General features: G+C 29.6%; 3 protein-coding genes across 3 annotated transcripts; 1 reads left to right on the top strand and 2 right to left on the bottom strand.

Annotated features, from left to right (window-relative positions):
• Window positions 1-298: 298 nt before the first annotated feature.
• LOC126672807 (uncharacterized) lies at window positions 299-918 on the bottom strand. Its single transcript, XM_050366759.1, has 2 exons — window positions 513-918; window positions 299-450 (listed from the first exon to the last, which is right to left on the bottom strand). The coding sequence occupies exons 1-2, from the start codon at window positions 916-918 to the stop codon at window positions 299-301; spliced, it is 558 nt and encodes a 185-aa protein (XP_050222716.1).
• A 45-nt stretch (window positions 919-963) lies between these two features.
• Window positions 964-1,729, bottom strand: LOC126672806 (uncharacterized). Its single transcript, XM_050366758.1, has 2 exons — window positions 1,461-1,729; window positions 964-1,399 (listed from the first exon to the last, which is right to left on the bottom strand). The coding sequence occupies exons 1-2, from the start codon at window positions 1,727-1,729 to the stop codon at window positions 964-966; spliced, it is 705 nt and encodes a 234-aa protein (XP_050222715.1).
• A 6,517-nt stretch (window positions 1,730-8,246) lies between these two features.
• Window positions 8,247-10,254, top strand: LOC126673960 (3-ketoacyl-CoA synthase 6). Its single transcript, XM_050368298.2, has one exon. It carries the CDS (start codon window positions 8,433-8,435, stop codon window positions 9,921-9,923), a length of 1,491 nt encoding a protein of 496 aa, XP_050224255.1. The 5' UTR covers window positions 8,247-8,432; the 3' UTR covers window positions 9,924-10,254.
• Window positions 10,255-15,606: the final 5,352 nt, after the last annotated feature.

Raw genomic sequence — 15,606 nt, 5'->3', positions numbered from 1 at the left:
AATTGGTGGTATTTATTCTCACTTAAAATTCGAACCTAGATAGATAGAGAGAAACGATCAAAATGAAGAGCAATAATAGTTGGCAATGGCAGAACCAAGAGGGTAAATTAGGGGGAGGGGGGATTCGGAATTTCACATTAAAATATAAAAGTACATTAAATAAAAAATTTAATTAAATAAAAGTATTAAATATTGAATTGATAATAATAAGTAAAATAATTTTTTAAAAAAAACACTAAGAATTAGAAATGGCAAGAGGTGGAAGTTGAATTCGCCGGTTTTCTTTATTTTGAAAATGCTATAAAATATCTTCATTATCCATGGCAGCAAATATCGTCCTCTCAATGAAGCATATCATCAAATCATTCAACCACTCATCTGCCATGTTGTTCCATAAATCTGACTTGATGTGGTTCATTGCAGAAAAAGCTCTCCCAACAGATGTTGTAGCTACCGGTAAGATCAAAGTCAACTCAATCAAACGTAAACCAATGCGAACACTAAATGTCTACCAGTTTGAACCATCTTAATTGCAAGAATAGAACGATCTTCACAACTAGTAAAATCAGAAGTTTGTATTACTTCATAAATGTACGTATCTAGATCATCTCTCAAAAATTGCAAGTCAATAGCAGAGAAATCATCAGAATAGAGTTCAACAAGGCAAATAAAACTATATTGATCAAATCTAGAAAAAGAGTCTCTTGGATCAAGACATGATATGTACCTTAATAATATAGTGCTAGATTTGGAAAACCTATTATTTATCTCAACAGTAAGCAAATCAATCACAGTAAGAAAAACCTTATTATGATGATGATAACGAGTTACCAAGTGCCTAGCACGACGAGACTGTCCTGGAATAAGAAAATGATCTTCCATATCAGGCACCACAATGTCATACTTGCTACAAAACATGGTGAGTTCATGTAACAAAGCATCTCATCCACTGTCTCTCAAGTTTTATAGCTTTACTTTCGAAACTTCTATCAAGTTCATCGTAGTGATAATTTTTTGATCTTTCTGTTGTAAGTCAAGCAACAATGCATTTGTTATACCCAATAATTTAAGCATCAGATGCAGAATATATACAAAGTGGAAGTCTTCCATCAGTTTAATCAAGGCATTTGCTTTGCCCCTCGGCTCTGGTTCAGTTCCATCTTCATAAACTCTTTCAAGCACATATAAGGCTGAACTCCACATGAACAACAAACGGGCTAAAGTGACATGATGTGAACCCCAACGAGTATCACCCGATCTTGTAAGATTAATCTGTTGATTAAGCCCTTTTTCTATAGTAAGCTCACCGGTCTCTAATTTCTCAAAAATGTCAGCATCCCTATGTTTGTTTAATTCATCACTTCTTTTGCAAAAAGCACCAACAATATTCACAATAATACTGATGTTAGTAAAAAAATTTAGCAACAAGAATGTGTTTAGCAATAGCAATAACCACCAACTGCAGTTGATGGGCAAAACAATGGACATAAAAAGCAAAAGGATTTTCTCGTTGAATAAATGCCTTCAGCCCATTAAACTCTCCCCTAATATTGGATGTTCCATTATATGCTTGACCTCGCAATCTAGAAATAAATAAATTATGTCGAGCAAACAACATATCCACAACCGCTTTTAAAGAACGTGATGAAGTGTCACTGACATACTCAACGGCAAGAAACCTTTCGATTATTTCACCCTTTTTATTCACAAACATTGACATCACTGCCATTTCTTGTAAAAGCGTCACTCTTTGAACCTAAACTTGCAAACAGGTAACAATACAAATAAAATGCATCATCCTTCTCTACACTATATTCCAACCAAATAAACTTTTTGAACCTTGCCTCTAAAAAAACTTCTCATTTTTGTTGCTTCTTTTTTTTAGGAAATTATAACCATATGATTGACACAGACTCTTTCATTCCAAATGGAAATAAAAAATTGAACAAAATATTTTAATAATAAATAAAAAAAAATTATTAAAAAATTATTTTTTAATATTTATTTTAAAAAATAAATAAGTTTGTTTAAAATAAAAAAAAATTAAATTTTTTTTTAAAATTAAAAATATTTCTTTTAAAAAATAAAAATAAATAACTTATAAAAAAATTCAATAAATAATTTTTTTAATAAATAATAAATATTTTTTTATAAAATTCTACCCATTCACATTCCTACACTAATTTATTGAACCAAACAACAAATGAAAACAATCATTCTCATTCTCATTTCTTTTCATTCCGATTCACAACCTTAAACCAAACGATCCCTTAATCTACATATACATATATGATTTTACGCTGCAGTAAGTTAATCCGCCCCAGTTTTTGCATTCTTCTTTATTTTTAATGAAAAAATATATTTGCATTGAAAAACAAAGCATACTAGTAAACTAAATACAAATCTTTATGAGTTTCTGTAATTTTATTCACACTTTTTAATTTTTATAGTAATAGTTTATTTTAAATTTCGTTGCAGTTTTAATTATTTTTTCCAGTTAATTTAATTGTTTTAACTTTTAGTTGAATTTATATATTAACTCCGTAGTAAGTAATTTTTTTTCTTCAGAATCTCAAATTTGAACTTCTAATATTAACAAAAAAGTCACATTAAAATCTAATTATAAATTCTCTAACTTTTTCGAGACAGAAGTAAAAAATAAATAAATTTAAAGTTAGAAATGACCGGAAAAGTCAAATAAAACTAATAGGTATTATATTAAAGTGAAAAGTTAAAAAAATTGAATTGGTTAAAAAAAATTAGCTGACAGTACAATAAAATATTGAACTTCAACTATTATTATAAAAATTAAAATTTTATATAAAATTACGACAACCCATAAAAATAGGGATTATTTTTCAAATACCTGTTTTGGGTAAAGTATTTATACTATTTTGACCCATCTTTTCCTCTTATCGTACATTACCTAATAAGCTAACTTATTTACCAAAAACACCCATTATATAAAAAAGTTTTATCTCATTTTAGGTTAAACTTTTACATAACAACCTTTTTTTTCTCTCTTCTCTCTTCTTCTTTTCTTCTTTTTTTCATTCGATTTTCAGTTTATCTCTTCCGATTACTTTTCTGTTCGTCTTTCCGGTCGCGCTTCCGTTCGTCTACTTCCGATGGATTTTTTGTCGTTTCCGGTCGTTTTCCGTTCGTGCTAGTCCGTTCGTCTTTTCCGTTCGCGCTATGGATTTCTCGACTCGCTTTTAGATTTGTGTAGTTTCTTAGGTTTTTTTTAATGATTTGAATATTTTGTAAATAAATTATTGTAGATCTATAATTTTTCGTTTATAAAATTATTCTATTACTCATAAAATTATTTATTTTATCTTCTCTTATTCATAGATTTGTTTATTGCTACTGATTTTATAAAGAAAATATTGATTTATGGTGCATTTGTAATAATTTTATAATATCTTTACGTTTTATTGTATTTTTGGTGTATCAATGGTGTATTTCTGCCGTTTTTAGTATATTTATGGTGCATTTACAGTGTTTATGGTGTATATGCAGTGTTTATGGTGTATTTGCAGTGTTTCATGGTTAAACCACGAACAACACTACAAAATGACATAAATACACTACTTATACACTATATATACGCTAATTTTACACTATATAAACACTATATATACACTATTGTTACACTATAAAAAATAAAATAAAAAATTCCAGGAAAAAAATCTATAAAAAATAAAAATTAACACCATATATACACTAATCTTACACTATATAAAAAAACTGCCGGTCGGTTCGGTCGGTTCGGTCGGTTTGGTTGACCGAACCGAAAAAACCAAAAACCGAAATTGAAAAACCGAAAAAGGTATTTTGGTAAATAAAAAAACAAAACAGGTAAATAAAGTTAGGGCAAAAAGTCAAAAAATAAAACTCAAAACTTGCAATGTAAAGTTGTAATTATTTTGGCGAAACATGTATTTAGAGAAATTAGCACATAAGCGGCTTGGTATCGCTTAACCAAGATCTCGGGTTCGAGTCCTTGTGAATGCAGAAAATTCCCACTGGCAGACTCACCCACCATGCCAGGTGCGCGACGCGGGTCGGATCCGGATTAGTCAGGGCGAAGCCTTAGAAACCGGATGGGCTTAAAAAAAAAAAATTAGCACATAAAAATATGGATTTAATTTACCGGTAGCTCAATTTGTTTTTGAGAAATGGTGCGTGCCCATTGTCTTACACAAGAGAAAGGATATAAAGACTCGAATTCAACACAACACTTTACCATGCCCCAATAGACTTAAAGGTTCGATGGGTTTCTTTCCTATTCTTTTGTGTCTATTTACATGTAACTACATAGCTCTTGTGTATGCAACTTCCATATAATTAATGAAATTTTAAGCAATACTCTTCATATATATTTCATGTAAAAAAATGTCAATTTCATCATATGAACACTATAAAATATGTTATTGTTATAGTACATTTCCACAGATCTGTATTTACATACCCCATTCTTATATTTAAGACCGAAAATTAAATTTATCAATTCTGCTAACTGTTACCATTATATTCATAAATAGAAGACAGGACTCAAGAGTGATTTACTTTTGACTTTTCTAAATTTTATTTTTTTTGTTTTTAATTTGATTTTACATCAATTTTGTCAAGTTGCAGTTGGGGAAGTCAAAATACTGCTCTAACTCTGTTGCTATTTCCATATTGTACACTTAAAAATATGCTTTTGTGTGTGAATTGGTATCGTTTTCACTTCTTCATTGGCTCTAACACACTTCCATTAATACTCACCGATGCTGACACTTACAGATACCCACTTTTCTTAATTATTTTGTGTTTTGGTTTAATTTTACTTTCCATTCTTAGAAACCTTTACCTCTACTTTAGTAAATTTAGTATATTTTTTCTATAAATTAGAGTTTTATATTATAAGTTTAAGTTTGATTTCGTACCACCAAACCAAATCTTCATAATCACATGTTATTTAGAATAATGTTAATTGGGCTTACTTAATTATAACGTGGTAACAACACTGATTTAATAACATATTAAAAATTGTTATAATAGTATATAAAGATAACAAAAAAGATACAGTTGACAATTATATCAAAAAATTAATAATTGTTTTGCTTTTATATAATTAGGGCTTAACCTATCAAAACGACTTTATACTTTATACTTTTTATTTATCTAGTCCTTCTTGAAAGTTTGTTATTAAATAGGTCTTTGCACTATTTGTTTTTGTTTAATTGGTCCTTTTATGGACGGAAGTTGTGAGCATTTTGCTCAGTCGCTTAAGTATTAGCAGTTATTCCTCAAAAAAAAGTATTAGCAATTTTCACGTCGAAAATAATAAAAAGCTCATGCACTTTCAGATTTGTATTTATCTAGCTCCTTCTTTAAGTTTCGTTGTTCAAGAGGTCTATTTATTTATAGATTTTTATTTATCCGGTTCATTCTAAAGTTGGTGTGACATATTTTGCTCATATGTCAAGTTAGTTGGACATTTAAATGCGGTGTCACGTGCGTTTCGCGACGAGTGTAGTACAGTGCACGCTTTTTTCCGTCCAAAAACAAACCTAGAAATTTAAAATAAATTTAGTACAGGAACAAGATATAGATAAAAAATTAGGAAAAAAACAATATTTTAAATATACAGGGTCTAAAGATTAGTTCGGCCAAAGATAAGTTCAGCCTAGCTAACATTAATAAAATCTTTGCATCAACAGTTCAATATCTATTACAGGAAAAGCAAGTGTAAAAGCATCTCCAATAGTGCTTTTTATTTTAAAGAACACAATTGTTAAAATAAAGAGTATTTTTAATATAAAGAATAATATATTTAGATTTATTTAAATACTCTCTAATATTTACTTTTTATTTTATTTTTAATTTTATAAAAAATATTAAAAAATAAAAAGTATTATAATATTGATTTATTTATTCAGTTTTTAAATTTAAAAATTCAATATAATACAAGTCAAATGAAGAATAACCAATTTAATTTGAAATTTGAAATTTGAAATTTTATCTTTTTTAAAATGAAGTAGAGAGTGAAAAAAGCTATCCACATGTAGAGAGCATTTTTCACTCTCTACTTTAAATTCAAATTTTAGAGAGTCTATTGGACTTTTAAATTATTGAGAAAATTCTTAATGCTAACACCAATATCGTGAATGCCATCAGGAGTATGTTAAAGAAAGAGTGGAGTGTTTGTATCCAACATGTTCATAGGGAAGGAAATCGTTGCGCCGATGGAATGGCCAACCTCGGATTCTACCACGATATTGGTTTGCTTCAGTACGAGACCATGCCGATGGATATTAGCAGATGTATAACTGATGATCTTGCTGGGGTGTCTATCCCTCACATGTGCAGAAGGACTTAAGTTTCTATTTCTCTTTTGGCTTTGGCCTTTCTCCTGTCAACAAAAAAAAATTATTGAGAAAATTCGTTAAATTAAAGAGTTTGTCAATTTTAAAGAGGTCATTGAAGATACTCTAACATATTTAAAACCAGTGATTTTTTTTTTCAATGAATTTGCCTCCGTTAAAAAAAAATAGAATAAGTGCTTCTAACAACAGTTTATCATTCTTGTTGTAAGTCATTAATGTACTTTTTTATTGGATTATATGTAAATTAAATCACGAACTTAAAACATAATTTAGAAATAAAATATAAACTTTAAAATTTAGTAAAATTGGTCATCAACTTTAATATTTTGACAAATAGGACATCAAGCTATATTTTGTTGATAAAACGCTGATACAGACACCAAAATATACATAGTTTTTTCAACAAAAAATAAATTGGTGTTCCGATTTTCTAAAAAAATGAAATTGGTAAATAATTTTGTCAAATTTTAAATTTTGTATTGTAATTAAGTATGTTAAAATTCATGATATTTTTTTTCCAAACTAATCCTTGTCAATTTAACTGAATTAATCAAAACAGAATAATCTAATTGATTTGATTTTACATTTTTAGTTAGATCCATCGGTTCTAATTGAAAGAACCGATTAGCTCACCCTTACTAGTAGATTATTGATATGCAAATTAAAAGAAAGATAGAAAGATGTGATTAATGTGAGAAATAGTAATAAGGCGGGAAGTCTAGCTAAAGGTAGCCAGCTATGTTATATTATGTGCAAAAGGTATAAAAAAGATCTCGACCTTTTCTCAAAAATATAGATAAATTTTTTTATTTTTTTGGCACAATTAAATCCTCATGCTTTTAAAATTAAACAATTAGACTCTCGTTGTTTTAAAATTGAATAAATAAATTCTTTTAACTTATTTTTTGGACACTTAATTAATTGGCCTCTCGAATTTTTGGTAAATATTCTAAATATTAAAACTATTCTTGAGCTTTTTTCCTATATAATTATGAGAAATATATCAGCCATTAACGAGTGTTTCTAATGGTTTTTGACGAAAGGGGTTATTTGCTCTATTTGAAATCAAAGAGGGTTTAATTGTACCAAAAAATAAAAGAGCTAGTCTGAATTTTTGTGAAAACTATGAAAAAAAAATTATACCTTTTGCCTATATTACGAGTATTTCTCAAAAAAAAAATCATATACTTATATTATAAGTAAAGGTTTAGCTCAGTCCCTGAATTTATGATTTAAAGTCAAATAATTCAATTTCAACTACTTTAATCAATTAGACACAATATTTTCAATTTTTTTGATTAATTAAAAACAATATTTTTTATTTTTAGGCCTCCACGTTACTAAATTTGTCAATATTATTACAATTTTGTCTTTAACTGATCCGAAAATAGAGAATATTGTCATTAATAATTAATCAAAATAGCTGAAACTAAGTTAAGTCATCATATTCTATGAACTTGTTAATATTGTACACATTTTTACTTAATTGATCAAAAAATAATATGAGTGAATATTTTCAATTTTTTTATTAATTAAAAACAATATTTCTTATTTTTAGGCCTCCACATTCCTAAGTTTGTCAATATTATTACAATTTGTCTTTAACTGAAATAGAGAGTATAGTCATTGATGATTGATCAAATAAAAGGACTGAAACTAAGTTAAGTCATCATATTCTATGAACTTGTAAATATCGTACACATTTATACTTAATTGATCCAAAAATAAAATGAGTGAAACCAAGATACTTAATTAACCTCGAATCACAAACTGAAGGACTGAATTGACCCTTTTACCATCATATTATATATGCAACAAAAGAGCAAGTTGGTATGGTGTTGGGTGTTTAGTTACAACTGGAAAGAAATGAAAATGAAGTTGTAGAAATATTAATAGCAAGTTATGTGAGCGTTGAGTGACGTGTTCTTTCTCATTAACTCCTCTCATCTGCCTCCTTCATTGCTCCGGCCCCGTTCGCCTTTATATCTCCCACCCTCCTCTCCTCCATTCCTCATTACCACATATCTCTCTTTCTCTACAAACCAACGCAAAAAAATGCCTCAGATCTTGCCGGATTTTTCCAATTCCGTTAAGCTCAAGTATGTCAAACTTGGTTATCAGTATCTCGTTAATCACATACTCTATCTTTTGTTAATTCCCGTCATGGCCGGGGTTTCTGTCGAGGTTCTTCGTTTAGGCCCGGATGAAATCTTGAATGTTTGGAACTCGCTTCATTTCGATCTTGTTCAGATTCTTTCTTCTTCTTTTTTCGTCATCCTCATCGCTACGGTTTACTTCATGTCCAAGCCACGGACTGTTTATCTCGTTGATTACGCTTGCTATAAGCCTCCGGTTACTTGCAGAGTTCCGTTTTCTACTTTCATGGAACATTCTAGGCTTATTTTGAAAGATAATCCGAAAAGCGTCGAGTTTCAGATGAGGATTCTTGAACGGTCTGGTCTCGGGGAAGAAACTTGTTTGCCTCCTGCTATTCATTATATTCCTCCTAAACCTACTATGGAAGCTGCTAGAGGTGAAGCTGAGCTTGTGATTTTCTCGGCCATGGATTCACTTTTTAAGAAAACTGGTTTGAAACCTAAAGATATTGATATTCTGATAGTGAATTGCAGTCTTTTTTCTCCTACTCCATCTCTGTCTGCTATGATTATTAACAAATATAAGCTCAGAAGTAACATAAAGAGCTTCAATCTTTCCGGTATGGGATGTAGTGCAGGGCTGATTTCGATTGATTTAGCCCGCGATCTTCTTCAAATTCATCCCCGTTCGAATGCTGTCGTTGTGAGTACCGAGATTATTACCCCGAATTATTACCAAGGTAATGAGAGAGCTATGCTGCTTCCGAATTGCCTCTTCCGTATGGGAGGCGCGGCGATTCTGTTATCCAACCGCCGCTCTCAGAGCTCGGTAGCTAAGTATCGGTTAGTCCGCGTCGTTCGCACCCATAAAGGTGCGGACGACAAAGCATATCGATGCGTATACGAGGAAGAAGATAAAGAAGGCAAAGTCGGGATCAATTTATCGAAAGATTTAATGGCAATAGCTGGGGAAGCTCTAAAATCGAACATAACAACAATCGGGCCGCTAGTACTTCCAGCATCGGAGCAGATCCTGTTCCTGTTCTCGCTCATCGGCCGGAAAATCTTTAACCCTAAATGGAAACCCTACATACCGGACTTCAAACAGGCGTTCGAGCATTTTTGCATCCATGCAGGAGGAAGAGCAGTGATTGATGAACTTCAGAAAAACTTGCAGCTATCAGGAGAGCACGTCGAGGCGTCGAGAATGACACTCCATAAGTTCGGGAACACGTCATCGTCTTCTTTATGGTATGAAATGAGTTACATTGAAGCTAAAGGGAGAATGAAAAAAGGCGATAGGGTTTGGCAGATTGCATTCGGGAGTGGATTTAAGTGCAACAGTGCAGTTTGGAAGTGTAATACAACCATTGAAACGACGACGGATGGACCTTGGGCTGATTGCATTGATAGGTACCCAGTTCATATTCCTGAAGTTGTCAAGCTCTGAGAAATTTCATCATATGCAAATTCAAGAATATTAATTTTTATGTTACATTACATATGATTGGTTTTTATTTTAATTTTTTTTTTTAGCATCTTGAAGAAAACAGAAAAATAGAGCTGTTAAAACAGTTAAAATAAAAAAAAACTGTTGAAAAAATTGTTGGATTTTATTATCTAACAATTTGGACAGCTCACAACAGTTATAGCAATAGTTAAATCAAAAATGGTGTCTCCTCTTCTGTATTTTCTGTTTATTTGGTCCTCTTATTTTTAATTTCCATGTCACACTGTATTAATTACAATTGCTGTTTATAACACTTATTTTTCTTATTTTATTATGAATTGCACAGATAATGTACTACATATTTTATCATAGTATAAAGTATTTAAGTATTTTCCCGTTAGAGCATTTATTTCTCCATGTGTAAGGTAAAGTGATTGGATCTAATAATTTCTTCTTATCCAGTAGGAAAAAGAATTGAATAAAAAATGTATTTCTCCAGAGAATTTATGGATATTATATTATTTAAATTTGATGAAAGTTTGACTTGATCTAATTGGCTGAAATGTTACGAGGATTTAACTTCATGCAATTTTTTGAATTTATTGTAGACCAACGGTGGAAGGGAGAGACATGGAAGTGTTATTGTTCCCTCTAAATTTTTAAAATCATTGAAATTAACACTAAAATTTTAATATTTTAGAATTTAATCTTCCCTAACTTTTGAGATCGCCTACATCGTATATTGTATGTTGCAATTTGACATTTTTTATGTTGAAATCCTAACTCCGTATGTAATAAAAATATGCTCAAATAATTTAATATAATTATATTTGATTAATAATTTTATCATATTAAATTTGATAGCGCCAATGGGTCGTTCCGAATAATGCTAGAAAAGTTACAGTCGCAAAATGGAGACGAATATCACAGATTGTTTTAACGATGATTTTAATTAGGAATATGTAGCAATCAATCTTGCAATTCTAATTTATTTTTCTATTATAACATGCGAGTTTATTAGTATTCCCTCCATTCTTTTTTAATTGTCCATTTAATGATAAATTTATCTATATTTAGTTGTCCATTTAAAATTTCAAGATAACATTAGCTATTATCTTCCAAATTTAACCCTTTCTAATAAGTGACTATATAACTCAATTTACAAAACATTTATTATACAGTAGGGTTGTATTAGTATTTATTTCTATTATTTAAAATAAAAATCCCACTATCTTAATATGTGCAATTTTAACTAAATGGACAACTAAAAAAAGCAGAGGGAGTATTATTTATGAATTCAATTTCGGATATCGGAGTAATTTTTTTAATCGCCTGAATTAAGTCTTGGATTACACTTACATTAATTTCTTAACTTAATTTAGTAAAATCTACCTGGTTATTGTATTGGTAATAAACTAATTAATTTAATTATAAGCTGGATTGAAATGAAAATATTAATTTGGCGTCATATTTATAAAAATGCAAGTCTGTCATTGCTACTAAGAAAATTGAAAATGTAAATATGTGGCCTTAGAAAAATGCTAAGCATTTAAACACCCGTGAAGAAAAGTGTTCATGCAGTCGCTGGCTATTAAATTATTGATACGATATCCAACTATCATCCTCTATTTTATTTAGCTTACAACCTCAAAAACAAAAACAAAATTGAACAAACGATCAATTCACCCCTAAACTTGACACAAAATATTAAAAAAATCATTTTCATAACTTTTGATACAAACAGACCTGCAATTTAATCATTTGACATCAAATAAGCCCTCTAAGACAAAACCCCTCTAACAAGAAAGTAAGATTGCTAAACCCATAAATTAATACTAATTAATCATAATGTAATACTAATTAAACACAATTAAAAAATCTAACTAAACCTAATTATTATGATTAGACACCTAAACCTAATAAACCGAAAAATGCCGTCAGAAAACGTTGCAACCCGCCAAAAACCCCTCCCTCTTCGGACGAGGAGTTGCTGCTTCTCAGATCTGCTCCTCCAACACATCTGCTCTTGAAGAACAGATTTGCTCCTATAAAACGAGAAGCAGTAACTCCTCGCCTGAAGAGATGGCGATAGATGGAGGTGGCAATGGGCGAAAGGAAAAAAAAGAGAAAAAGGAGGAAGGAAGAAGAAGAAGAAATAAATAAAGGGAAAGGAAAGAAGAAGAAAGGGGAAAAACACTTCATTTTTTGTTAAAAATATTAATAAGTAAATTTTAAAATTATAAAGACAGAATTAAAAACTAAAAATTAATTTAAGAGGTAAATAAAATATTAGGAGTCCTTTTAAAAAAATTATATTTCTTTTGCGGAGAGTCTTATTATCTGAGATGAAAGTGGGGATGGGCTTTTCAATGTTAAATGACATAATTGTGGGTTGATCTGTATCAAAAACTTCCAACATAACTTTTATAATATTTTGTGTCAATTTCAGGGGTGATATTATCCTTTGATCAAACAAAATTGGTCATTGCTTTTCTGATAATACTTCTTATTTACCAAATCATAGTTTACTAAATTTAAATTGAATAGCACTATAAAAAAAGGAGATATGAAAAGCCAATACCAATAGTCTTTTAATCCTTCAAAATAAAGGCAACACAACTTTGAATTTCCACAATTTTAATTATTATATCAAATGTATCTATAATGAAATTCAAAACCCCAAATTACACCTATTTTTAAAATTGAATTTTATACTTTTTAATTTCATGAATAATTACTTTACATGATTGATCTTAATGTTAGCTGGTTTGAACTGGGTTATTTAAGTTTAAAATGAAATTTTATGTCAGAACGGAGAGTTAAATTGAGAGTTGGATATATTTGTCTCAATTAATAAAATTAACATATTAAAATATTTTAAAGATATTTTTAATAAAATGGTCAAAGTTATTTGATTAAAAAAACATTTTACCTAATATTTTTTTAAATAATAACCATATATATATATATATATATATATATATATATATATATATATATATTAAAAATTAGCAACATAATACAAAATATATAAAATAGGGCTCAGAATATATGAACCCTAAAAGCAACATCAGACATAGAATGTGACTCCCGAGCTAAGACATGGACAATCATATTCGTTGATCTTCTAACAAAAACTATAAAACTATCAAAATACTGATTAAACAATTTCCAACAATCTTGAATAATACCTCTTAGAGCATGTGAAGATCTTGAATTAATAATAAACATGCGCTTTGCTCGCATAAGCTTTGATGAATTTGAAAGAATATTTTTATCTCAAAATTTTCATCGCATAATAGTTCTATTACATGGTTTGTTTTTTTAATAAAATATAATCAAACCTATTAGATTTCATAATTATACCTAGAATAAGTAGTTTAAGTTCAAAAAAAATAGCTGGAAAAACAACTGCTATTGATATTTTTGATTTTCTATTTACTCATGATCCGGCCTGTTTGACCTGATCATAATATTAAGGGAAGCGATCTTTTCCAAAAAAAACTATGGGTCCTGAGTTCAGAAAGTGCATCTCTTTGTTGGCCATTCTGTAATACCCCAAATATTTATGAGCGTAAATTTTAAAGATCGGGCAGTGAGATTAGTCCCGTTGACGTTTGAGCCGAGATTAGAAAAGTCAATTTGATGATTTAAGCTTTAATCGAGTTAGTTTGCTTGGATTATGTGATTATGTGTTAGAAATAGATTCCGTGCTATTTAAAAATCTATTTGTTATGTTCAGTGGCATTTTTGTAGATAAATGTAAAATATTTTAAAACGAATTTTATAAATATTTAAAATTGGATAAAACATGAAATTGAACTTTTAGAGTTAAAATAAATACACCACAATTAGTAGTGTAGAGATAAAATTAAAAGGGTTTGATTTTTTTAAAAGGAGACACATATTATACTATGTGTCAAATGTGTAAGGAGAATTTGGTGACTAAGACAAGAAGAAGAAGAAAAATATAATAAAGATTCACACGTAGTTTTGAAACCGATTTTGATTCATTAAAACATACTTACTATTGGGTGTCAAACCATACTCCAGGTGAGGATTAAATTGGGTCAGGGTTTAGCTACTTGTTTATCGGTTGAAAGAAAGACGGAGGAAGAAAAGCAGTGACGATGACTTTTGTTTCTCCTCGAAGAACAGCTGGTGAGATTGTTGCTAGACTCAAAGAACAACTTCTGCTCGTCCATTGTTGCTGTTGAATCGAAGAACAACTGGTGGTTGAAGATGGTGGTTGAAGTTAGGTGAAGATGGTGGTTGACGGCGGGGTTAATTGGGTTTCATTTTTTTTAAGTTTAAATGCATCAAAAATCACCGACTTTCGCGTGTTTTTGATATTTAACATAATCTTTTAATTTTGGCAAAAAAATACACGAACTTTCAAAAAATTTGCAATTAAAGACATAAACACCATTTTGGATCTCAAACGACACCGTTTTAGATTAAAACGGCGTCGTTTTTGATGTAAAATTGCACTATTTTTAATGGAAACACACACGTGCTCTTAATTGCAAAATTTAAAAAATTTATGTATTTTTTTGCTAAAATTAAAAGATTATATTAAATACCAAAAACATGTGAAAGTTGGTGATTTTTGGCGCATTTAAGCCTTTTTTTTATAAGGGTTAATGTAAAAAAACACGAATTTTACATGTATTTTCATTTTGATCACACATTTTAAATTGTATTATTTTCATGCACGAACTACCACTTTTTGCCAAATTCATACATGGCGCTGAGGTGGCACTCATTTATTGGTGTAAAATGACTTCCACCTAATTTCATCAATGAAGCCGTGACACCTCAACACCGTTAATGAATTTGAAAAAAAAATGGCAGTTCGTACATGAAAATAATAAAATTAACACTGCATGATTAAAATGAAAAAAACATGTAAAATTCGTAATTTTTTTTGACACTATCACGTGATAAAATGGTAGGTTAGATAAGTTTGCTTAGGTTATAGATTGGTTAGATTAATTAGGAGTTTAATTAAACTTGATTAAAGAAAAACGGTAGAATAGGTCCCTAATATTTTATTAGTTAGAATTTTAATTAATTAAAATTTTAATTGAGGTTAATATGAATTAAAATAGTTCTTTTTTTATGAATAAAATATCAAAAATTGAGGATGAAATAGAGTTAATTATGTCAATTCATCAATCACACTCTCTTTTTATGTTAAAAGGGTGTTTTGACATATTTTTACAATTATTGGATTTTTTTACTCTTTTTTATGATTTTGATCTATATTAATACTTCATGTCAAGTTCAGAGAGTTAATTGATCCTTTATTTATTTATCGTTCCACATAAAAATTCGCTCTCATGAAGATTTCGGCTCTGCTACTGAGTGTCAGAATAATTTACTCTAACAATTACTATTACATCAAGGAGCTAGTACGAAAATAAAGAAAGATAAAAATGAAAAAAATTTAATTTTCAGAAATTTGTGTGCATGTATAATATAGTAGTAACAGCCATTTTACTGGGGAATCCTTGGACGGTACGGGCGCTCAAATTATTTGTTAAAAATAATTCCCCAGATTTATTTTTCTTAATGGAAACAAAGCTAGCACAAGCTGAGTTTAATAATATTAGTAGTAGTTTTAATTTGTTTAATGTTTTCGTTGTTGATCCGGAAGATAGAAGAGGTGGTTTAGCTCTAT

This window comes from Mercurialis annua, linkage group LG3 (genome assembly GCF_937616625.2).
Source record: "Mercurialis annua linkage group LG3, ddMerAnnu1.2, whole genome shotgun sequence".
Classification (NCBI taxonomy): domain Eukaryota; kingdom Viridiplantae; phylum Streptophyta; class Magnoliopsida; order Malpighiales; family Euphorbiaceae; genus Mercurialis; species Mercurialis annua.
The sequence above is the reverse complement of the archived record's forward strand: the minus strand, read 5'-3'. Positions and strand labels throughout refer to the sequence as shown.

Excerpts from the sequence above, each read along its gene's own strand:
- LOC126673960 (XM_050368298.2), top strand. The coding sequence starts at position 8,433 with ATGCCTCAGATCTTGCCGGATTTTTCCAATTCCGTTAAGCTCAAGTAT.
- LOC126672806 (XM_050366758.1), bottom strand. The coding sequence starts at position 1,729 with ATGGCAGTGATGTCAATGTTTGTGAATAAAAAGGGTGAAATAATCGAA. Across the intron at positions 1,400-1,460 it reads TGTTTTGCCCATCAACTGCA|TATTATTGTGAATATTGTTG; the intron begins GTTGGTGGTTAT and ends TACTAACATCAG.
- LOC126672807 (XM_050366759.1), bottom strand. The coding sequence starts at position 918 with ATGTTTTGTAGCAAGTATGACATTGTGGTGCCTGATATGGAAGATCAT. Across the intron at positions 451-512 it reads AATTAAGATGGTTCAAACTG|CTACAACATCTGTTGGGAGA; the intron begins GTAGACATTTAG and ends TCTTACCGGTAG.